This window comes from Prenolepis imparis, unplaced genomic scaffold (assembly GCF_030444845.1).
Source record: "Prenolepis imparis isolate NDT839.2.m4 unplaced genomic scaffold, iyPreImpa1.0 SCAF_10, whole genome shotgun sequence".
Classification (NCBI taxonomy): Eukaryota; Metazoa; Arthropoda; class Insecta; order Hymenoptera; family Formicidae; genus Prenolepis; species Prenolepis imparis.
The window spans coordinates 15,163,270-15,190,056 of record NW_028141168.1 but is presented as its reverse complement, the minus strand read 5'-3'; the positions used below and the strand labels follow the sequence as shown (position 1 = coordinate 15,190,056).

At 27.3% G+C, this 26,787-nt stretch overlaps 1 protein-coding gene across 3 annotated transcripts; it reads left to right on the top strand.

Moving 5' to 3' along the window:
* The first annotated feature begins 120 nt into the window (after positions 1–120).
* On the top strand, positions 121–26,787 carry LOC145941527 (uncharacterized). 3 transcript variants are annotated; one of them, XM_083047641.1, is made up of 4 exons: positions 121–288; positions 819–1,123; positions 25,019–25,648; positions 26,009–26,787. In XM_083047641.1, the coding sequence occupies exons 2-4, from the start codon at positions 1,105–1,107 to the stop codon at positions 26,485–26,487; spliced, it is 1,128 nt and encodes a 375-aa protein (XP_082903767.1). In that variant the 5' UTR covers positions 121–288; positions 819–1,104; the 3' UTR covers positions 26,488–26,787. The 3 variants fall into 3 exon arrangements, with proteins under 3 accessions (XP_082903767.1, XP_082903768.1, XP_082903766.1); XM_083047642.1 differs by having other exon boundaries at positions 121–438; positions 984–1,123; XM_083047640.1 differs by having other exon boundaries at positions 121–438.

The following is a 26,787-nucleotide window of genomic DNA, read 5'->3' as shown; positions in this document are numbered from 1 at the left end:
GATTAATTTGCGCGTATAAAACACTTTATTATAAGAATGCATATGTATGAGTGGAACGTTACAGATTTAGGTGGGGAGTGTATATGCTTTAAGAGGCGTGTAGAGGGATTTCTTATTGCTGCTCTGGTAAATCTGTCGCTTTAGTCAGTGAGGCAGCGAAGGGCGAGCCGCGCACTATTAACTGTGTCCGTGCTTCTTTTTTCGTCTCCCCATTTGCCAATGTTACGATTCGTGTGTACACAAGCAAGACAGTGCGCGGTGTAATAGTTTACGAATCTCTCTCGTTAGGTCCGCGCTTTTATTTCTTGCTACATGTTGTGTCGTTATTATTATCGCATTTTTTGCACTGCCATCGCAGATGTGTATAACATCGCAAAATAATTTCATATTTATTTTCTTATTACTTTTTTTTCCTATTTTAAAGTTCGTTGTAACTATGTAAGTGTCATTGTTATGATTGTCTTTAAGTTTTATATAGTAACGTAATGTTACAGTATTTGCAACTTGGATGTATATTTGCTTCGATACGCGATAGATCATTTATAATTTTGCATAAAATCGCTGCACGCGGTAATTGATTAAAGTTATACATTTCCAATTTACGAAATATTCGCAAATCGAAAAACTTAAATAATATCGTGAAAATCAAGATTATATAATGATCTGTATGATAGTTATTTATTATCAAAATTATAAACTTTTGTGTACGTGTGTGTTTATGTGCGTGCGCACGTGTGCTATGCGTACAGTTTTCTTTATTGTTGCACATATATCAAGCGATATGTTTGTAACTATAACTTTTATATTGTAATTTTTAGATCTCTACAATTTTGTTATCCGCAATATTGATATACTCTTTCATCAATATTTATAATTATTTATGCACTTTATGTAACATTTCTCGCATTGGATCATCATTATTTATGACTTGTATATTGTATGCATAAGAGATTAAAATTGTGTCAAAATTATGTTCGGGAAAGTACAACGCATGGCAGATTATTGGCAACGAAAAACTAGTCTTGAATGTACTTTGAATACCACGCCGAACACAAAGATTTACTTTGTATGTAGCCGACGGCTGCTGGATTAAACATCTTTTCGATGGACCCGATCATGCTAGGTGAGCATAATTCAATTAATGTTACAAATTATGTCAATATATACAATCTATATAATACGGTCTAGATAATAATTAGCATATTTAATTATGCATTATTTATTATATATATAGATATTTGTCACACTATTAAAATCGTAGTTGAAGAACCGATTATTTGTGTTATCATGCACGCAACTCAGTTACGTTTGTAATATTTTTATATTTCTATATATATTCTTATATAGAATACAGCAGCAAATTTGTTAATTATTAATTACTTCAAGATGTAGTAAATACATTATACTTACGTTATAATTAAATTGTTATTATTAAGAATTTGTATATAAAATTGTATTTTATATAATTTAAATATTTTATTAATTACTATATTATATTTATTCTATAACTTTTCTTCTTGTTTAAAAAATTTCCTATACATATGTATACACATCACACACACAAATACATGTATACATAACATGCATATACACTTGTGTACATTTTTGTATATAGAGCAAAATTTGTTTAAAACAAGAAAAAAGTTATAGTATAATAAATGATAGTAATTAATTAAATATTTAAATTACAATATTGTATACACAAATCCTCAATAACGGCCTTGTAACGTAAATATAATATATTTGCTACATCTTTGCGTCATTGAATAATTTTACGTTATAAATATATAATTAATGAACTTAGTGTTTATGCTGTATGACATATGTACTATGTGTTCGGTATATAATATATTTAGTTATATAATAACACATGAATATAAGAAACATAATAAATGTACTATATAATTTATAAGTACCTTTTTTATATATGTATACATACGTGCATTATAAACAATTTGATTTGATTATTTTGGATGTGTTTTTTAATGCAACAGAATTAGATAATTTGTCGCTTTTAATTGAAAACGTTAAAAAGTTTTATTAATTTTATAGCTTTAAATGTTTGTATTTGCATTACTTCATACAGTGTAATAATATTATTAATACACGTGTATAATAAAAAAAAATTAGATCGGAAAAAAATTTCTTCTGTTGAATACATAAATATAAATAAATAAATAAGTATATATAAATATATAAATATATATATATATATTTAGCCATTTATTTATTTGTCATTTATATTTATTTAAAATATAAGTGCAGATTAGATGTGTCTATCGGTGCATGTTATTAAATCTAATCATAAATAGTTGGTTATATTTATTTTATTTTATGTTTCCTTTCAATTAATTGTACGATCGTTAGATGTTCAATATAATTGAGTATACTATAGCTCAAATAAATACTGTGTGACAACTTAATATGTGAAATCTTATCTTTAGGTATATCACTATTACACTTCATATAATAATGACTAGTGCCGTATAAATATATTAAATAGGGTACGCATTACAAAAGGAGCAATATCGCGAAGTTAAACGAGAAAGCGATATGATTAACGGCAGGAATAGGTACTTGTAGCAAAATAAGCTTCGAATAAATTCTTTTATGTTTGATTTATACAAACATGCAACATAAGTAGGATAAGCTATTTTGTTGTTTTTATAAGTATAAAAATATATAATAAAGATACAAATTCATATTAATTAATATATTAATATATACTGTAAAAACTCACATAAATACAAAAAAATTTCTTTCTTACTAACTTCTTAGTAACTTTATTATTTAAATATTATCAAAAGATTATCATTTAATATAGGATATTACTATTTAATATAGGAGTAATTAAGAATTATGACGAATAGAGATATATAAAAGATTGATACATTTGATATACTATATAATATACTGTAATGCTGATAATGTTAGTTAAAATCTTAAAAATAAAATATTTTAAAAAATTTTTATTTTATAAAGTTTTATATAGAGTAAAAATAACTATAGGAATTATTCTTCTTCTTGTGTTTTATTTTTATTAAACTGTGTAATAGTTCTGAGTGCCCTCCCTTTCTTGTATTATATATTAAAGATCTGAGAAAATTATTTTCTATTTTTATTTTTTATATATGCATAATTATAAATAAGTCTAATGATTAGAAATAAGATAAATCTCAACAAAATTATTTTTGGAATGTCTATATATACATATACTTGTGTATGTGTCAATATTTTTATATATTTTTATTTTTACAATAATTATTTGAAATATAATAATTTTAAAATTATTATTTTTGATTTTGAGGCAAATGTATGTGTGTGTGTTTTATGTCATTTTATACAACAGTAATAATAAAATTCTCCAAAAAATCAACATTAGCATATTGATATAATTATGTTCAATACGATATTCATGGAAAGTATGTTGTATTCATTTCTCCAGTAGAAACCTTTGATCTTTTTTACTGGGTCCCGGATGCCACCGTTCTTATCGCTAGTAGAGTTTGTCCTTTTTTAATTCAGTGTCGATTGTAAAAAAATTGAATACGAGACAGAGAGGGAGAAAACAGAAAAACGACAATCAATAATTATTACAATTTTGTTAAATTTTCATTAACATCGAGCTATATACATATTATGCATATCATGTGTATATATGTTATGCGTTTTTAATAATAAAAATTGAAATGCGTTTGAAATAATAAATGTGCAGATTATATTTGCGTAGAATAAATCGCTAAAAGTTTACTTTATGAACTACATCAACATTATCTATGTTACATAACTTTAATTTAATAAACAAATTAAAAAATAATTAATATAGTTATTAATCTTAATTAATTGTTATAAAATTTTTATTAATTAGTATATAAATAATTAATTTAGAGTAAAAATCCTATTTATTTAATATTAATTTTAAATAAATTTTTAAAATATAATATTTTATTAGATCTTATCAAACAATAAATATCATAATACAATACACACACAGATGTACCTCAATATTTTTATGCACACATGTATCTCAATACTTTTATGCACAGATGTAACTTAATACTTTTATGCACAAAACAATGAGAGGAATTACTTATTGTTAGTGTAAAAAAAATACATAGTTGTTTTTAAGAAAAAATATAGCTGCTAGTTGCGAATTACATATATTTTTTCTAAAAATATCTATGTGTTTTCTTTATTATTAATTGAGTCCTTTCATTATTTTGTGCATAAAGTATTGAAATAAGATCATTGGAAAATGATTATTTTACGAGATATTTAATAGTTTATATAAAACTATGTCAAATTATCAATAGTATAAAATATGTTGTAAACTTTTGGTCTCAATTTTTGGCCATTCTATCTTTATAACTATTTATGCCGAATATTGCGAGGAATTGATTTATATAAAAAATTAGGGTGGTCCTATTTAAAAAAAAATAAATTGATCTTTAAATAACCTTGAAAAATGACTTTAATTAAAATTCAAGATTATTAACTTTTTTCCTCGTCAAAACCATATATTTTGTTTGACATATTTTTTCTACAATCTTGTTTTTGAGATATTTGTGGCATGCGATAAAGATCGAACACCTCACTCAAAAAAATGGTTTTGCAATTGTAGCAAAAATTTTTTAGGTGCAAAAAATTAACTGAGGTAGACAAATGATTAGCACATATTGCAATATCGTATATATTTTGCACGTAATCAATCTAAATGACAGAGACAGAACTAAAAAATTCTATCTGTGACAAACGATAATTCTATCTGTGACAAACGATATTCTATCAGATACAAAAAATAGCGATAATTTTTGTTGCGACATCTAGAAATTTTTTTGCGTGCTATATATGTCTATACATATTTTCTTTCTCTTGTATAATTTTTATTTGTATAATATGTATATGAAAAATAATAAGAGGAATTAAAAATTAATTAACAAAATATTTATATATAAACCATTTTTTATATGTATATAATTATATATGACCAATTTTTTCCAATTTCTTCAAATTTAATTTTTCTAAAAATTATGCGAAATTTTTTATTTAAAAAATAATGCGAAACTTATTCTTCTAGTTAATTTTTTTATAATTATTTTTTATATTTTTTTCTATATATACAGACAAAAATTATACAAAAAACATACAAGAGCATATTTTTTGTGTAATTATATATGCGCTGAAGAAGGCTCAAAGAAAGAGCCGAAACGTTCGCTATTATTAATTATGTAATCGCTATCATCATCTATGTAATTTTATATTAAATATATTCAATCTAATAAGCATGCGCTTGATTAACTGCGCCCGGGCTCTCATAGCCAACTCAATTTGAGATTTAATTATTTATTAAAACTTAGCAGAGCCGTAACGATTGTTTTTAATTTAATTCAATCTTGTCATTTTATTAATTATATATTATATTTAATTAAATATAGATAGTTTTCCCGAAAATATATCATGAAAAATAATATAAAGAACTGTATTAAAAAATGTAGAAATGCACTTTAAAATGTTACTATTCTACTATCTCTTTCAGTTTTTTTATAAGGAGACGCGTTAACAATATCCGAAGTCAATGACACCAATACATCTATAACTGCTGCTCTTGCTACTATACAGTTCAAGACCCCGATATGTAAAGCGATACGATTTGAAACGTAAAAGCGAGATAAAACATTTGAACATTCCAAAGTCATCATAAGTAGATACACACTCATATAAATGTGTCAATAATAAAGATTTATCTCATGCCTTTTTGTAATAAATTATTAATTTAATATTATGTTAATCTTTCCGAAACTAAAAACGTAGACATTATAATATTATATTAATGTTTATATAAACTAATATATAAAAATAAAAATATATAAAACTAATGTACAAAAATTTATATTCTTTTTGTCTTTTTATAAAAACATAATATTATAAGAAATATAATATGTAATTAAAAAATTTTCATAAAGAAGAAATATAGATAATTATATAAAATTTTTAAAAATATTTAATCCATTTTTAATCATTTTTCTATTGCTTTTAATAACATAAAATAATATATAATCGAGTAAAAATGTGACCTTATAATTCTATTTTATATCATATAATACTGTTTTTGCAGTACTAAAAATGTATATGTAACAAATCAATAAATCTATGTATAACAAGCAAAACTTTAATTACATTAAAATCTATTACAAATCGGAATTTATTCAGTAATAATTTTATTAATAAATATGTGTTATATTTTTTAATATTAAACACTATAATATATTTTTTAATATGTTATATGATTTATCAATATTTAATTATAACACAAATATTGAAAATTCCATTGGTCGACAAAACTATCGTCGACAAATTTGAATAGATTTGTATATATGATTTTGTCCACATGTTAATTGCCGACAAGATAAATTATATAATAAGCATTATTTTTATCACAAGCATTACACAATAATTTAATAATTTAATTAAAAATGTCTATTTATTTTATATACATGACATAATTATGCATAAAAATTTTAAATAAAAACAAAAATTTTTTCAAACATTTTTTAAATACTTGATATAATTGTATGTGGAATATAAATGCGATAAATAATTCAGTTTTATTGAGTGTGTTTAGTTTTAATGTTATTTTTTTTTTTTTTTGAGTATTATTTTAGCTATAATTTTAAAATTAGATTTGATTTTAGTTTTAATTATAGTTTTTATATTATATACCAAGACTTATAGATAATTACAAACGTGCAAATTATTTGAAATAAATAATAATACGAAATTAATTATTATATGTAATTTGATTATAGGCGCAATATAATTTATATGCAAGAGCACTTAGCTACCAGAATTCTTGTTTTAAAATCTGCAGCATTTTGTGTTTTATTATATCTGTATATAATAATATTACACTTATATAGCCAACTCATTTTTTGCTAATTGAATTTATCGGCAATCAACATGTATAAGTAAATGCATGGAAACAAATCTATCGACAATAATTTTGTTGACAAACGATATCTCTGAAAAAGCCAGGTGTTCTGCAAAATGTATTTACACATAAGACAAAAGCTGGCTGTTACTGATTCATTAGCATTGAATTAGTACTGTTTGTTTCAGTTAAATAATAGCTACAACCTTTAGAAAGATTGTTGAAATAGGATTGCGGTTTAGTTGATAAAGGACTGTACAAACAATAGCATTAGCTGCTGGATTTTTCTTTCGACTACCTGCGGGAAACCATAAGTTCTTATACTTGAAATTAATTATGGTTTTATATATATATATATATATATATATATATATATATATATATCGAGAGGTCATATTTCACATAAATATATAATATAATAAAATATTTATAGCAATATTACATAGAGAATCAGTTAATATAAAAGAATTTTATAAATTTTTATTTCTTATTATTTTGTATATGAGTGTATTATGTGCGTGTAGATACAAGAATGTGTGAATATACAAGATGACCTATTATAATCTATAAATAGACTTATCTTGTGTGGCAAATAAAAGAAGTAGCACAAGAATTAAATTGTTTCAAGAGGGATATCGCAAATACTGCATGCATTCGTTTTAAGGAGACAATTCAGAAATTTTAAGATCAACTCGATTTTTTAAATACAAGTTTTCTTAAATATAAATCTATTTTTTTCATTACTCTATGTATAAAAATAGTATTAAAAATGTAAGCATTTAAAAAATAAATTTTAGGAGATATTTTAATTTTTTTCTTAGCGTACTTGTGGGTCGTCTGATTTAAATATTCTATAAGCCCGTGACAGAATTGTAATCTATGATTGAAATTAATCTTTTCTAAATGTCGCATGAAATTTTGACATGATACAGATAACGGTAATATCTCAATAGCCGCGCTATAGTATATATTATGAAATTTAATGATCATAAGTGTATGTTGATATGCAAATTTGCAGCCATGAATTTTAGAGTAATTAAAAACGTCACTCGTTTTGAGCTTTGTAGAAAATTTTTGATGTTCTAGATATTTTTATCGAGGTTTAATATCTATTGATTTTATTATAATCTCAGTATTGGCTGTCATCTGGACATAATTTTTTCAATATAATTTTCTTGTTACTAAATAATAATCATCGTTAGATCCAAACATCAGAATCAAATTCAATTCTGTTGGAAAATAATTAACTATTTTATTAGAGAGAAAGTGGGATGGAGGGGAAGAGAGAAAGGAAAAACGGAGAAATATATATATCATCTCCAAATCTTGTAAGATGATGTTGGCGATGATCGGAAGAGCGGGAAAACATTATAACGTGTTAAACGTCTGCTGATAACAAACCGTTATTGAACATGAAAAAGATGGAATTAAGGACAAATCGGACTGCCCTCAGGAACTCGTCTCAAAGTATGGCATACTTTTTTTCTATAGTTTTCTATAGTTTTTATAGCTTCATGATACTACAGCCAGATCAGTCGAAACGTTAGTGAAAAGCTATATTACGTTTAGTTACGTCTATTAACTTAAAATCATCTTCTATGTATGTATCTGCAAATTTATCTACCAGTTAGAAGCTGTTGATGATGGCTGCTGGCTGTTGGTATGGAGCTATGAATAATGTCGTGTAAGTGGCTAAAAAGCAAGTGGTCAACGCATAAAGTGGACTGTTTGTTGAAGAGACGATGATCCGAAGGTGGCAGACCGGTTTGTGGATCTTCAGTACACAATAGGCCCTCGGCAATGCACTGTCGATATAATTGAGTTTTCAACAAAAAGCCGAGTCCCTATTACGTACATCGTACATTAAGGGAGTTATAAAAGTCCGGGTATCTTTTGATCACATCTCATATATGGAAGACGTCTCTATTGTTGGAAATGATATTTAGCAAGAGACAAATAGTCTAAATCTCTACAGTGACATTGAAAGCCTACACTGCGTCTCACGTTGGTAGAGAATTTGTCTGAAATTTAAATCTAACGCGCGTTGTTGACATTATCTCAACGTAATAATTTCTTCACGGGTTTTATGTTTGTTTCGTACGATTGCAATGTTATGTGACAATCAGTTTGAATAACTGGCAGTTGCATTCCGACTCTAACTCACGGTGTCTTGTCGGTTGTCGGTGAATCTCGCTCGCATTACATATCTCATTCATTTATTTTTATAACATCTCAATGCTGCCTTTCTTCAGCATATGCATCAAATCGTTAACGATTGGATATTTTATAATGTTTCTAATCAACCGTGTAATCTCTTTCTCAACGACTGGAACCAGAGGGAGATTTACTACGCTTGTCGCTCGTATAGATTACTGAAGGTGGCATAAAATAAATGAATGCACAGTTTAATCTATTTTATATATGTAATTTCCACATGGAAAGTTGATTTTATATTATTTATATTTGTATGCAAACGCATTTTATATATATTCCATATATTTTATCATACACGAATTTACATACAAAATATAAATTTAAACACGAATTTACTTCTATAATCCACGTTCTATATCGATCTATGTATTTTTCGACTTGCTGATGATAATAGTCCTTTGGGATCGAAACGTTTAATAAATAATATTTGAAAGGAAAGAATATAATTTGCGCTTTCCGCAAATAAAGACGATAAAAATTCTCTTATTTTTGCAATAACTTTGGCTTTTAATTCATTATAAAAATTCTGTTGTTCTTTTATAAAAAAATATGCTTTATATACTGACAATTGTTAGATTATTTAATTAGATCTTAAATTATTAAAAAAACAAAACTGTTTGAATTATAATAAAACAATGGATTCAGCTGTCCCTGATAAATCTTTAAAGAAATAATTTTTTCACTCCTGATTTTTATTTTTTCAAATTAATAATAATAAAAATAATATTTTCCTTTTCTCTCTTTTCTCTGATTTATAATACTTATAAATAATTTATACATGGTATTGTACATACATATGTGTGTATATAATATAGAGATTTAAAGAAGCATCCAAAATGATTTGTATTGTATTGTAACAAAAATATATTTATAATTATCAAATTATCTAAAAAATGGTCAGTAAAAACATTTGTGAGATCGTAAGGCGATCAAAAATCAAAGCATATAAGCATGAATCGAGATGAAGAGTTAATCAAGAGGTCCGGTAATCAATCACGATCGATCGTGCCTATTATGGGTTTGCAATATTCCCCTTCTCTTTTGCTTTTTCTTGAACTGCTCCTGACCGGTAATGGATTACACACCTTTGGTCTTTCTCTCTCTCTTCTCTCTCTCTCTCTTTTGTACATTGATCTATTATTTTTTTCTATTGCCTCGGCAAAGATATATATGTCTCGATCGAACGTGTAATATAAGAATAATAATAATAATCGACATCGTATAAGAACCGTAAAGAGAATTGGTTGCTGATTTTATTAGCGCGGTGCGAACCGTCCATCAAAAATTCTTTGCTGACTTACAAGAATACCGCTACAAAATTTTATTTGATAAATGCATAATCATAAATGTATAATCATATTCTTTTACACATTGTTTTAGTAAAAATAACATACTTTTCTCATTATTATTCACATTATTATCTTTATTACCTTCACATTATTATGATAAATGAATTTTACTTGTCACATTTTTTAAGTCAAAAATTTTCACTGTTGAGAACATATAATTTAAAAATTTATTATTTGATCAAATTGTTGTTTATATTATTGTAATACGCTTATATCATCAGTAATCTCTACATGTATTAATATTTTTCAGAAATTTAAAAATATTGTAGTTTATTTGTTGCAAGTATTGCAATTAATTAAAATCATTAATCACGAATGATATCACGTAATAAGACTTAAATAAGCGCAAATACATAGATGCACACAAATATCCATAAGCAGTTCATGCGCCAAAATTAGAAAGAGAGCGCAATGTTTTCAGAAGTCCGTTTATCTCTTTTCAATTCAACTAGATGAAGGGGTATATCATAGACGCATGTATAAGAGTATTAACTACACACGCGCGCACACACATATCTATAAGCAGTTCATGTGCCAAAATTAGACAGAGAATACAAAGAGAGACTTAACCATTTCAATATTAGGCAATGTGTGCGCTCCATTAAAAGTAATATTAACAACAATTATCATAATTAGTCAAAATATGCAAAATATTTTTCTTTGTGTTTTTTCAACAAAACGTTTCACATTCAACTGTGTCTGTGAAAATTAAATCAATGCTTCACATTTCTATAAAATATCGGAGCCGACAAAGAGAACGGTGACGGTGCTGATAATTAGCAGGCTAGATGGTAGACAAACATTGGTCGCGTTTCTGCGGTATCTATGTAAGCGAAACATGTGTTTCAAGGCACTAACATCCATCACGTCTTTGAACACGCCTACTTCGTGTCACATAGTGGCATTTGCCTTACAGTTTTAACTTTGCTTTCTGTGCTTTAAATTTGTATTTACTGTCTTCCATGTTTTTATGATTTTTTTGATAGAAATTTTGATATATTATTAATTATTGAACTTGTATGTGCATGTATATGCATTTTCGTTCATATATCATTTCAAAATATATATTGGTTTTTATTTCTTTCTTTTGATTTCTTTTACACACACAAAATTAGAATTACACTTGATAAACAATTATACTTGATAAAATTATATTCAAAATATAATTTGAAGTTTAAATCTCTATTGAATCGCCTTTCAATGGTCAAAAAGATGTGCATTTATTGAAAACTAAAAATTAATTTCTTTGACAGTAAAATATTTTCATTAAAAAACAAAATCCAAACACAAAAAATTTTTAAGTAAAAGTTAAATTTTGTTTAGAGATTAGAGACTCACAGAGATTATTTGTTATACATTATATTATTATATTATACCTTTTTGTATATTTTATATTATATTATAATCGTTTTCTATTTTTGGCTGTTATATACGTATTATAATATTTTTTATTTGCATTATATTATAAATATATATAAATAATATTTTCCAAAACGCTGATGAAAACTGTTGAAATTATAATAAATTTATTGAAGATACAAATAAAAAATAATTGAATAATTACTGAATCTATTGCAATATACGTATACGCGTGCGGTGAAGAGACAGCTTAATGTTACACGGTTATTAAGCGCGTAACGAAGCATTGGGATTATTAATCAAGTTTAATTATGTATTATGTCTAGCAACCGTGTAACAGTGTGAGATCTCTTTTTACCGCGCATTTATATATTTATGATTGACCGATATTTTAAATTAAATTCTTATTAATTATGGTAAAAGTCGCAAAACGGTAGAAAACCTTTCTACTCAATTATTTAACCTGTTCTACCTGCATATGAGAGATAATATAGTTATTATCTTAGTTATTGTCGGACCTTGTATATAAAATAGATAACTGAAGATACGGAAAACAATAAATAAAAAAAATTTTAGAATTTATATTTCACGAATCACTATAAATGAGTTCGTTCGATTGAAAAATTGTTTACTACGTACAATTTGCCTTTGATTCAGAAATCAAAAATTATATACATATAACATAACGCATTAAATAAAATGTACTAAATAACAAACATAAGAACAAAAAAAACACTTCTTATTTTTTACTGCTTTCATGTATAATGTATGCTATAAGAAAAAATAATCAGTTCTAAGATATTCTACAATTTATCGGTCTTAGAGAGTTTCAGTCATCTATCTTTAATTTAAAAATATCTTAAGAATTATAAGTCTTATTAATTACAAAATTGTTAAGATGCCAACATTGCTTTTTTATTAAATTATTAGTCATTATATAAAAATAATATAAAATTCAAGATATAGCTACTGTCATTTTAAACCAATGATATAAATAAAATTACATATTCAAAACTTGATCAAAAAATATAATATAAATTTATTAATAGAAATATCTGCATATATATATATATGAAAATATAAAAAAAAGTAATAAAGGATTGTTTTAAAATCGCTTTGTTTAAAAGTTTTAAAAAAATTATTAACTACAAAGTTCGCTAATAAAACATTAACTGCCCAACAATAATATGCTTATAGGTACTCTGAAAATAAATTCATTTAACATGAAAACAGTAAAAATAGAACAGATGCAATTTTCAGACAAATAGTTGCATAATGCCTGCCTACATTTAGACATGCCTACATAGAAATCTTATGTATGAATGAGACATGTGTGATTTACAGATTCTCTCCATTTCTTCACAAAATAAGGTATTAAATTGCACCGTTATTTGCTTAAACGACAATGTACGATTCTTAAATATTACAGAGAAATTTGATTACTAATTGTATCAATATATCAAAAGATATTAATGTTTTCAATTATGAAAATTGCATCTTAAAATTAGAAAAATTTTAGATTCAACTTTTTCTAAAGAAATGTAGAAAAATGCAATTTTGTATGCAGGATGCATGGCATGTCATTTTATTATTTTATTAAAGATTTTATTTATGCATGTGGGTCTCTCTACTTTTTCATACACTACCATTAGCTATTCTTTTCGCACATCGACTCGCATACCGTTCAAGCAACACAGACGCGTGTATAGAGGATATAAATAAATAAGAAAAATTATAACGGAAAGAGGGGTCCTATACGATGCGGCTACATAATTCTTGGAAGAGTTTCGGACGGAATCGTCGCCGCCGCCGTTGATAGCAATATGTTTTTGCTTTGCGAGCATTCTACTGCGTCTGCCGTACTTTTACAGTCGTTTTGTTTTGTAATGATAATTTTTAACACTCAGCAAGTCTATTTTTACAATTTTAGTGCATTCAAGCATCTTGATTTTAAACGTGAATTTAAATATAAATATACACATAAAAAATAGTTTACTCTCACATAATTATATCGATAAACAATGAAAAGAATTATTTGAGTTTATGAATTTATTGGCGAAAAACATATATTTCTCCTACTTTATATGCAAAATTGTTTTTATAATATAATTAAGGTAAATCTTATTTTCTCTAATCCTATGTATATTTTTAAATATTAATATTTTCGATATTTAAATCTTTTATGTGTTTAACTTAAAGTGTAAATATTTATTTCATTTTCAAGTCTTGCGAGATTAAAAATGTGTACTTTTAAAACACTTTGCTAACAATTTTTAGTTATTGAATCGATAAAATATTACTTTTATAATCAACTTTTTTACAAAGATAGATTTATATAATATTATAATAGACTATATTATATTATGATAGATTTATATAAAAATGATTGATTTTATTCACATTTTATATTGATATATTCTTCGATAAAAATTTTTAAAAAATGTTAAATAAAATTCTTTACAGTTTCTGCGGAAGGGGCCTGATTTTTTTTCCTATTCTAATATTTAAAATTCAAAGTCAAGCCGTTTCGAAAATCATGAGCATAGACGAATTTATCAAGAAAGTGCGTAAAATTATTACTGCAGATTCGAATGTGACATGTAGAATGCTTGTTAACGAATTTGGCGTGTCTAAGGATACAATTTATGATATTTTAACGAACAATTTGCACAAAAGAAAGATCTGCGCTTAATTTGTGCAGCGCACGCTTTACAAGATCTTCACTGTACGGGTACGCGAATCTTTGGCCGAAGAACAAGTGTGCATCATCTAGCATTCACCGTATTCATCAAAGGATTCTGCACCATATTTATGAGAAAATGGCTTTCAGTGGATTTGGCTGCAGTTGTAATATTTTGTAATTTACATGATGAAATGTCTCTATAGTCACAACTCAAAAAGAACAGCTTTTGAGCTCAAATTTAACATCTCATCGCTCAAGTTACCAGTGCAATAGAGCATAAGAAGTTTTTTATATTCGTTATTCTCATCATATTTTATGATCATGAAAAAAAAATATATTTCGCACATACACACACACATACACACACTGAGAGAGTTTGGAGTCAATAAATACCATGGCAGTGATGAACCATAAAGTGCTGATTTTTACCTGTGACTCACACACACTGACAGACACACACGCGGCACAGCTGAGATTTGAAGTCCACACAGGACCTCATAGTTCGTCACTGTCACGGTATTTATTGACATAAAACCCTCTCACAATCAGCTGTGTGTGTAAATGTGTGTGTGTGTTTGTGTTTGTTAGTGAGGGTGTACACATGATCTCACATGCTATGAATACAACATATTATATTTCATGATTATAAAATATGATAGAAATGCTGAAGGATTTTTTATGCTTTATTGCACTGAGATATAATTTGAGCGATAAGATGTTAGGATTAAATTGTAGCTCAAAAACTAATAATTTCATAATTTTAAGTTGCTATAAAGATTTCATCAAAACGATTTAAACTACAAAATATAACTGCAGCCAAATCCACTAAAAGCCATTTTTCCATAAAAATAGTGCGAAGTCTTTTATTATTAAATAACTCTTTTCTATTCTCAAAAATAAAAATAACGAGGAACATTATACAATGAGCAATTAGCTCAATAGCAGCGGACAAACATCAGCAGATTAAAGTTGTCTTGTTACTGATTAATAATCAAATTTATAATTTTCATTTTAAGAAAATAAATTTGGACAAGCAAAATGTAGATATTATATTATAAAAGATATTAAATATATATTAAGCCAAATAATATTTATTAAACTGAATATATAGAAATGCATGCAAAATGTGGTTATTAATTTAAAAGAATGTATTATCTATTTTTATCAGAGTTTAATATTAAAATTCAATGTCTTTAGTGAGTTCAGAATATGAAATAGATTTTTTGACTGTACTTGACTAATCCGAAATTTTAATAAAAAATTAAATATGTATCAATTATTTATCATCGACAGAATCATCTTTAAAATATAATGCGCCAATTATATGCATTTATTATATTAATACACTAATCCATATATTCTCTGTGAATTGTACACAATTAACCGCAAAATACAAAAGAATTTCTGCAAATTTGTCTTTGTTAATTTTGATATCTTTTCATATGTATTTTCATGAATATTTATCATGTACCCTTTATAAAGATATAATAGGAAGATAACGCGACGGCAGGAGCAGACATAACTTGGTAAATACACAACTGTATTTATGCAAGTGCATCGTGATTGAATAACTTGCACTGTGTAGAAAGTAATCATTAATTTTTGTTTTCCAATAATTTTTCGCCAGAGGACAATCATCAGTATTGTATTGTTTCGTATATAATTTGAATACATGTCCTAGATCATTACGTACAGCTCCACTTTTTTGCCTCAGATTTTATAGATTTAAATCTATCTAATATACTATACTCGAGCTTCTCCACTGACTTGTCATGCTCTTAACTGATACGACTTTTTTATTTCCTCTTTTTCTATTTTAAACGATCCGTCTAGCTTCTGATACATTTTATTAACCGCTCATATCTCCTTGATAAACTTTAGATTTTAATTTCAAATTTTAATAAACAAATTTCTGTTTAGCTATTAAATATTATTAAATATTTATTTTCTAAAATAAATATTATGCTCTTTTAAAAATTCATAAATCTGTTCAACATGTATATTACATATAAATAATATGTTTATATATACATAATATATACACACATACATATAATATAAAACAAAATTATTTTTGATAAATGTTTCTATATAACTATATACCCATATACACATATATTATTAATATTAATTATTAGTATTAATTATTAGTATTAATTATTAGTATTAATATTATTTATTGTAGTAAAAAATTTTGTTGCATCGCAAAATTCAAGAGTTACATAAAGTAGATTATGTTAATAGATTGAAAGTTTTAAAAAGACAGAAATAATACATATATATGGAAAATAATAATGTTGTGACACTTTATATATACAGGTTATAGAACTAGATGATTATTTTCTGTTTGAAAAAGGGGCTAAAATGTCTTCACCCTGGTACCGGTTAAGCTGGAACAGCTCGCCGACTCGCATAGTTATATTCACTCACACTTATGTGCATCGTCATATATACGCAGATGTCTGTGCAGTTGTCGTTCTTTTTCGTTAGATATGTGCGTTACACGCGTGTAAAATGACTACACGCGTCGGAACCTTTGATCTCAACCATTCATCACTGCTTGCGAGAAAAAGTCTAATAATATTACATGCACAGACTTCATATGTGTACGGATATATATCTGTGTTCATGTATACCAATATATACGCGTACTTAAAACCTCGTAGAAGCACTACGAATATAGTGTACTTCTCTCATCTTCGTAAAATGTTTTATCTGCATTCAGTGAAAAGCGTTTTGCCAAGAATAGTGTGACAAGTATTTCAGCTTATAGTTGCATATATCCAAATTATTGTATTTTAATATTGCGCAATATTGTTTCAGGCAAAATAAAGTAAATAGACTTGATTACGAAATAAATATTTGCATAAAAAATTGCGCAAAATTGGAAAAGGGGTGAGAGAGAGAGACAGACAGACAGAAAGTCTTCTTCTAAATTGCATGTTTTTAACACTAGTGGTTTTATATGTAGATAATTTTAATTATACTCTAATTGTAGAAAAATTATTTCAAAAAGATAAAAAAAGCTTGATATCTACATGCTTGTTTAAAAAATTGTTGCATAAAATAATGTTGCTTTAATATGTATTTTATTGCTTTATTTTCCTACAAAAGTAATAATATCAGAAAATTGCATCAAATTATAAGAATAAATAGGTATTATACATATATACTACAAAATTTAATTCTTCGTTACTGACTCTTTATTATTTTATTTTAGTATTAAAATTTTAAATTCAACAAAGAAATGTTTACTTTAATATAACACCCGCAAGTTATCTTATTATATGTACTGTCATGATCCTAAAAATCAAAACGTTTTAACAGTCACTCGTTGTTTAAAAAATTAATTAAAAAATTGTTAACAATTACAGATGCAGGTAATCAAAGTAAGGTTCCAAGATAAATTGATAAAAACATCGATATATTGGAAAGTGTATATAGATATTACTACTTATAAAACTACCACAGACATACATATTTAGTAGAACACACAGACTTTTATATAGAATGTTTTAATTTAAAATATCAATTTAAAAGTGTCAAAATTTGAAAAATAAATATGTAAGGTTTGCAAATTTTTGCAAAATAAGGTCACTTGATGCTTTGAATGTAAAATAAAATTTAATTACACAATTTCACGTGAGTTTACAACTATCTACACAAAACAAAGCCCATTTTAAATCATCTAATATTTTCAATGTAATAAAGAGTTTTATGTGAAATTTATAATTGTGCAATTCCAGATGGATTTTCAATTTTCTGCGCGAAGCAAAGTTCACTCCACATTTTCCATCATACTTAAAAAAAGTCCCTTTTTTTCTATCTATCTCTTTAAATTTAAAAGTAATATAAAATCATTTTATATATCTCACAGAAAGATAAGAATTTAATCTAATGATATCATACAATGAGATATAAACCTTAATGACACTGAAAGCACCTGATAATACGAGGTAGAGCTCACTTTGCATGGATAATTGCAAATTCCATATGGAATTGTACAATTATACATCTCATTTCGCATCAGAAGCACTAGACAGTATGGGATGGATTTTACTTCTCGCGGAAAGCTAGAAATCTATGTGAAACCATATAATTATATTTTAGTACGATCTTGTGTTGCACTAGAAATACTGGATATAGAGTGGAATCTCTCGTTTTGTACGAAATTATTGATATTTTTAAATACCCTATATAAAAATCTGTATAAATGTGCGCGTGTGTAGTATGGATAAATAATATTTATATAAACTATCCAAATTTTATATCAAATTTTTTCATTGTTAATTTATGTTAGAATCTTGCTTTGAGTGATATATGTTAATATTTTTTTAATAAACAATAAGTTACAGCAAAAAATTTTTTTGAAGTTATTTCATGGAGGATTATAATTTTGACAATCATATGTGAAAGTCAAAGTGCGGATGTTATATTTATTCTATAAAATATATATATATATATATATTTGTTTTATATCAAATAAGAAATTTCTAAAATATATATTAATAAAAATGATAAATTTAATTAAAAGTATAATTAGTCATTTTTAGAATTAAAAGTAACAAAAATTAATGAAAAAAACTTTGCGTTATTGTAGCAATTAAAAATAACGCTTTGACTACTAATGAATGCAGTAATTTGCTGTCCGTCGCTTGGCGCGAGAAATATCTCTCTTGAGTTTGTACATATATATATATATATATATATATATATATATATATATAAACCGGGTCTATATAAGAAATTTTCTTAGCTATTATAAATCTTACAATTACCTGTATGAGTTCAAAAACTTATTATACATCAATGCATAATAATTTAAAAGATCTTCAAAAATGAAAAATAATAAACTTTTTTATTATGCATGATGACTTTACTAATTTATAAAATAAAAAATTTATTTTCTTAACGATTTATTAACTGCACCATTATTTAAAAATTAAGTTTAAAAAATAACGTTTATTTTTCTTCAGCATATAATTTATTATATTTTATTATAAATTATTTTGAAAATTTTAAAATATAAAGTTCATTGGATAATTTAATAGGTTCATTGAATCTCACTCTCTTTCTTGAACCATTTTACCATGTTCTATTTTGGATAAAATTTCTATGTTATTCTGCATTAAAGTGCTCACTGTTGTAATTTAAAATTTTTTAAAGAAACAATTCAAACAAAAAATACTAATAAATTATCCATTATAATTGATTAGAGTTACTTATAAGAATCTTAACTATAGCTTGTTAATTATAAATAATGTTTCATAATATATTTCTTTAAGATTGATTAAAATTGTTTCTAATAGAATCCGATGAATACACATCATAATGTACTGCTGAATGACAAAATCAAACAATTTTAATGTCAAGCTTTCTTAGCTTGTGAATTTTCTTGTACGAGAATACTAAATCATCGATATTATTGATAGGCTTTAGTAAATTCTAATAATCTATATGATATACATATATATCCCAATGTTACGCGGTTGCTAAGCGCGCAACGAAGCGGTCTACAGAAGAAACACTCTACAATTAGCTGTCTCTTAAAGTAGTAATACCGGGATGTCTCTTCTCGCCATGCGCTTGTACTCGCGCGAATTGGCCGATCTTTTTTAATTAATTTCTCATTAATAATTAAAGATCGCAAAACGGTAGAGGACTTTCCTATTTGATTTAATCCACTTTATCTGCACACGAGAAGTGCGACAATTATATATTATTCCGTACATAAAAATAATGTATATATGTATTCAGGGTCGGCTTGCTGACAGATTTTTTAAATCATTTAGGGACGAAATATCTTAATATCAAAATATCAAGCCTATATTTTTTTAATGAGAAGCGTTTAAAATTGTCTGATAAAATTTAAAGTTTATACCTTTAAGAATGGTATATCGCACAGTAGGTGCTTTCAAATATCGATCCTCTAATTATGATCTTAATATTGTCCAAATTTTTCTATGGATATTATTAATCTGTTGCATAAATTTCCTGATAATAGCAGCACAAAAGTATTACGGATTATTCAAATCGACCACAATTTGCGTATCGAACTATCAAAACTGTCACATAAAGTGTATTTACAGGCGAATAATGTCTCTCATATAAAAATCTAATCAATACAATTGATAAATTATTTTTTTATTTTTATGATAAAATAAGCAATGTGACAATATGCTTCTATCGTTACTAGGCCGACTAAACTGCCGTCAGGCCGAACGTCCGCCGGACAAGAGCAAAGGCGCATAGCGCTCCGTTTAATCTTCCATATTTTAAACGACCGCATATTATACGGCCATACCAGGAACACTCGCCACCAGCATCGTTCCAAAGAATGGAACCGGGCTGAACCAAGGAAACTTTCAATATAAAAACTGACTCTTATAGAGTATCTTTTTACCAGATCTGTTCCTGAAGCAGTTTAAGTTACACGGTAAAAAATCCAAAATCGATCCTAATAGCAGAACTGAAGAAGAAAATCGGGGTGGAAGTGTTTTTCGCTTCCTTTGAGAATCCTCAATTACAAGATACCAAATGCCGCAATCTTAAGGTACAAATAGGGGTGAAATGTTCTCCAGCGAGCTTTCTCGCTTCCGAGTCATACTTTCGCTGTAACCACCGGTCCGCATCTTATTTGCCTGTCTGGGCATATACGTTAATCTCACGAAAATGAAAACCGACGATCTCTGTCGCTATACGAGAACGAAAATCCACATACGCGTGCATCATTGTAATAGCCGCGACGCCATTTTTACGCGCCTAAGATCCACGCCGCTAGAATCGTACTATGGCCTTGTATGTACATCATGCCGTCCGGCACCGAACTTACGTTTCACGGGTACATCAATCGGTACCGCCTGCCGAAATTATTAATGCAAAGCTCCGTCTTTTGCAACTAGAGATCATGCATGATTTCTACCCGATAATTGCCGCGTCGCTTCGATTGAGTAAATAGAACCACGCATTAACGTGTCTTGAGCGAAATAATAAGCGCGACTATTTTTTTCTAATACCATATTTGACCATGATTGGACAACAGTCGCAATAAACTATTTATTACACCATAAACTCGCGTCCCCTGTTTCAAGCTTCTCCGAGACATAATTTTAACAAGTTACCCGAGCGTTCTCGAAAATGGTCTGTTGCAGTATTAAAAATTCATTGATAAAGTAGAATTTTTAATTTAATTAATAAACTAAAATTCTATGTCAATTAATTTTTTTCTGATTTTTCTTTCTTTATTAATTTTTTTAGAATGTTTGAAGAATGGCAATTATAAGTTTTAAATAATGATAAAATCTATGTGTAAGTATGTTATATCTATTATTTATTACGATTTTATTTTTTATTTATGGTTTCCTTTTTTTTATAAAACTTTTAGAAAAGCGGTTGCACATCTTAAGAAAAAAATCCTAAAAGCAAAAATTCAGAATAAGAAATTATTGAATAGGAAATCGCGAAATTATTGTGGTTGCACCGTGCAAACTTACATACGATATTTATAAGTCTACTATTAGTATCAGACAATTCATATTTTCTATCTACTTAATTATCACATCTATCTTTCTACTGTAAAACATTTATAAAACAAAAATTAGTTTAAAAGTCAATTTATTTAAAAATCGATTTACGACTTGCGTTTTGGCGCTTACACATATATATGGAGGAAAAAGAAGTATAAATATGCTTAGATTTATGTTTGCATACAAGACGAGTATATCGTATTTAGAATTAAATAAAACCGAGATGAAGGAAACATTAGCAGAACTCCTAGCGTATATTCTTAAAAAAGAAAATTTTCATCAATTCCCAGTATTTTAAATCTTGAAGAAACTTATAGAAATATAAAAGACGAATATGCTTTGCGCAATATATTGTAAAATGTACCCGCAATTATCTCCAGAAGCAGTCGATGAAGAAATCAGTCGTCTTATTGTTAGAAATAATATCAGACAAATAGATGAATAGCGGAGATAGACGTACTCAAACTCTTCACGATTCATCGAGAAGAGTGAGAAGAAAGAGGAGAAAGCGCGATATTACTCAAACTCATACAAGGAGTTCGAGAGATGCAAACGGAAATGAATACATTATGCGTGACGAAACTCCGCGCAAATATAGACGAAAGAAATCCAAGACGCCGAGACTACGATAACGAAAGATTCGACGTCACGTACAGACGCACAGAAATCGACGTAAGAAACCGACGAAAGACCGTTCAATACGATCTGCAATTTTTTTAAAGGAAGCTATAATATATGTTTTTCGAATTCGACAGAACCTCGCGGAATAAATTACACAGATTTCTAATTGTAAGTGCAAGCAGCGAATGACGTCAAAAATATTAACCCTGCTGAAGACGAAATATTATTAAAAGCTATTTTGTATTAAACTAAATGGAAAAGCAATATTGGATTTCTAAACGCGAGATATACAAACTTTTGAAGAATTAAAATAATTCATTGAAACAAAAATCAGGAGAAAGTGTGCAAATTTTTAAATTATATGTCAACAACCATAAAGTTATATAAATCGATGATCAAAGAGAGGGAATGTACTTTCGAACACAAGTGGATTATTTGAGAAACAATTAAATAATAGAACTGAGAAATTTAATAACTTGGGTCACGAGACAAAATGACTCGTGCGTTTGCAATGTTATACATTCCAAAAAGCAATAGCTTGCGCAAGCATGATAAAATAAAATATAATAAAAAATCCAATTATTTGAATCGGAATAAATGCAATCAATTCTATTCATGACAAACGCAAAATTTGCTGTTAAAAATGTGGAAAATCTAGTCATTACGGATGCGATTGTTGAAGTAGTCGATATTCCGAATGATTTTCATTATCAAAAGCAAAAAAACACTCTCGAATTAATACGATTGAAAAATTTTGCAATTATTATAAAAAATCTGTAATAAATGTTAGTTTTCAAACAAATGGGCAGAAACAAATCAATTAAATCGGTGATGGAAAGCTATTAAAAATTCATGAGCCGATAACAAGAAAGATAATAATAAATCATATGGACAATGAAGAAAGAGAATTTCAACTCCGTGCAGCAGTGACAAAAAAGACAAAGAAGAAATTAATAAAAAAAAATATCATGACACTTACATTAGAATATCGTATTACTTATATGAAAAATACGCTGCAAGCAAATGCAAGAACAAATTTCGCTAATTTTTTACCAGTACATTAATTAAAACGCGAAAAGATAAGCATGCTATATGAATATTCGAAAAAGGGGAAGAATCTTCATTATTTCGATTAATAAAATTAAAGTATTTAAGAGACGAAACGCTGATTTTTAAAGATAGAATCGCACTTACCAAGATAATAGGACATAAAGCATAATCGACAAAATGTAAGCAACAATTAAATGAGTGTAAATTAAAACACGCGATATTTATTGTCAAAAATGACTTCCCAATAGAGTATGAATTCTAGGAACCAACTTCTTCCTTAAACATGTAATTTCATTTACTACATAGCAAAACAATTAAAAATAGGAAAAATTATTTTGAAATTCTATCCATACAAAAAATAATATTTGAAACGCGCAACAAAATGTAGAAACTGCGACTCATCCAAATAAAATAAAGCATATTCAATAGTTTAGAAAGAAATCGTACCGAACATATTTATCGGATGTTGTCCAACCAAATTGGAGAATTATTTATTATAATTATTAATTATTATTATTAGTTATTTATTATAATTTCCGCGATCACATAAAGAACATCACTAATGACACTGTCAAAATACAAACATTACATGTAACCGTAGAAGAAATAATGCCAGACAATAAATTTTATCATGACAGGTGATATACAATGTATATATAGCACATTTAAAATATAAAATACATATATTAAATTGAGTCAGATAACTTGCAATACAGATAACAAATACTTATTTCTTCTTGAATATTTGAAATGATTCAATTTTGCTAATGGTTATAAATGATGCAGTTTCTTATTTTATTTATTAGTATTATTAAATATTATTAGTAAAATTGAATAATTTAAAATATTAAAATAGAAAAAAATAAATACTTGTTTTATTTATATCAGCAGTTATTTTTTATAAGTAATCTATTTATTAATTAAGATACTGTAAAAAAAACTTGTATCACGTTTATATTAAATATATGCATGTATCTAAAATCCTAAATTTCTAATCATAGATATTGTATTGTGTGACAATTATAGTTATTAAACATTAATTCTATTTTCTTTATTTCTCTCTCTCTCTCTCTCTCTCTTTCTCTTTCTCTCTCATTCTCTCTCTTTAATAACTATTAATTATTAAAATTATTAAACAAAGAAAGACATTTATTTAAATTATGAATAGATCAAATCGTAAAATAAATTGCAAATTATTGATAATTAATCAATTTTCTTAAATATAAAACTGTGGTTAGTTATTTTTAGCATAATTTGTGCAATAAGAAATTGATTAATTATGTCACAGAAAACAGCAACATTGAAATCGGAGGTCAACCGCAACAACAACATCAACAACAGCAACAACAACAGCAACATCAACAGCAATATGGAGAAGTAAATCAATTAGGGGGTGTATTCGTGAATGGTAGACCTCTCCCTAACGCTGTCAGATTGAGAATAGTCGAGCTTGCACAGTTGGGTATCAGACCATGTGATATCTCACGACAACTACGTGTCAGTCACGGATGCGTCAGTAAGATATTGGCACGATATCATGAAACGGGTAGCATTTTGCCAGGCGCGATTGGTGGTAGTAAACCACGAGTAACCACACCAAAAGTCGTGCAATATATTAAACAATTAAAGTTAAAGGATCCAGGGATCTTTGCCTGGGAGATCAGGGATCGGCTGCTATCCGATGGTGTTTGCGATAAATACAACGTTCCTTCAGTCTCCAGTATATCGAGGATATTGAGAAACAAAGTCGGCATAACGACGACTATGCATCATCATCCACATCATTCAGCTCACCATCACCATCATCATCTTTACGCAGCCGCTGCAGCGGCTGGTGCAGCTCTTTGTCCAGTGCCGTATCCACCGACACCTTATCATCCGACGGTGCCACCTTCCATCACACATCATCATCATCAAGGTTGGTATTCGGAGATTTACGCATAGCGATTTCGAGCGAAAGATTTTTCTAATATTTAATATTAGTGTTCGATATAGTATTATCAATCAATCAATGGAAATTGTATAAATACTTTAGTTCAAATATCAAGTATAAATATAATAATTCAATCTCTTTTCTATCAATCTCACTTTCTTATTATCTTTCAATCTTACATTGTTTTGAATTATGATAAAAGAATTCAAAATAAATTCTATTTTCTCTATATAACTTACATGCTTTTTATTAAATTAATATTTATATTTAACTCTAACAATAAATTTTTGCGAGATCAGAGATCATAGATTTTATTATATTTATTTGCTATTGCTGCGTTTTTAGTTGGACCATCGTCAGCGAATAAACTGTCATCATTGTCGCCAACAGTTCATACTAGCGGCGGACATCAAATGGCAACCAACAACGCTCATCTGCAATGGCCAAGTCCTCATACTGTACACGACATTTTGGCTAACAACTGTAACGTACAGAATTCCTCGTCGTCTCCTTCGCCAACTTCCTCATTATGCTCCACGATCAACAACAATCATCACAATCGTCATAATGATAATTCCGCTAATAATAATAGCAACAACAGCAATAGCAATAATAATAATGACCGTAGGACATCAAGTCATCTTCATCCGCATCATTCTCACTTGGCACATCATAATCATCAACAGTATTACACTTCTGCGTTATATCATCATCATCATCATTCGGATACTATGGCAGCGGCCACCATATCATCCACTCTCTCTGTACAATCTATCATGTTGCAGTCTTCAGGCACAAATCAGCCAGCCAGCCCTTGCAATTAGAAGGAAGACTAATATCGTTTCACAAATATGAAATTATAAACTATTAAATAATCAACGGTAAATGAAATTTTGAACGCGAATAAAGGTTTTTAATATATTTTTACGCATAGTATAATTGATTATTAGTAGAACTGACAATGCAATAAACATGTTCGTATTATTACAATTTTTTTGTGTTAAAATAAAGTTTGAATAAAAATAACATATCTATTATCATTGTTATTTTATTACATTTGCGGATAGCGATTGTAATTGCAAACAAGATGGTATGTTTTCATAAAGAATTATTAATTCAGATAG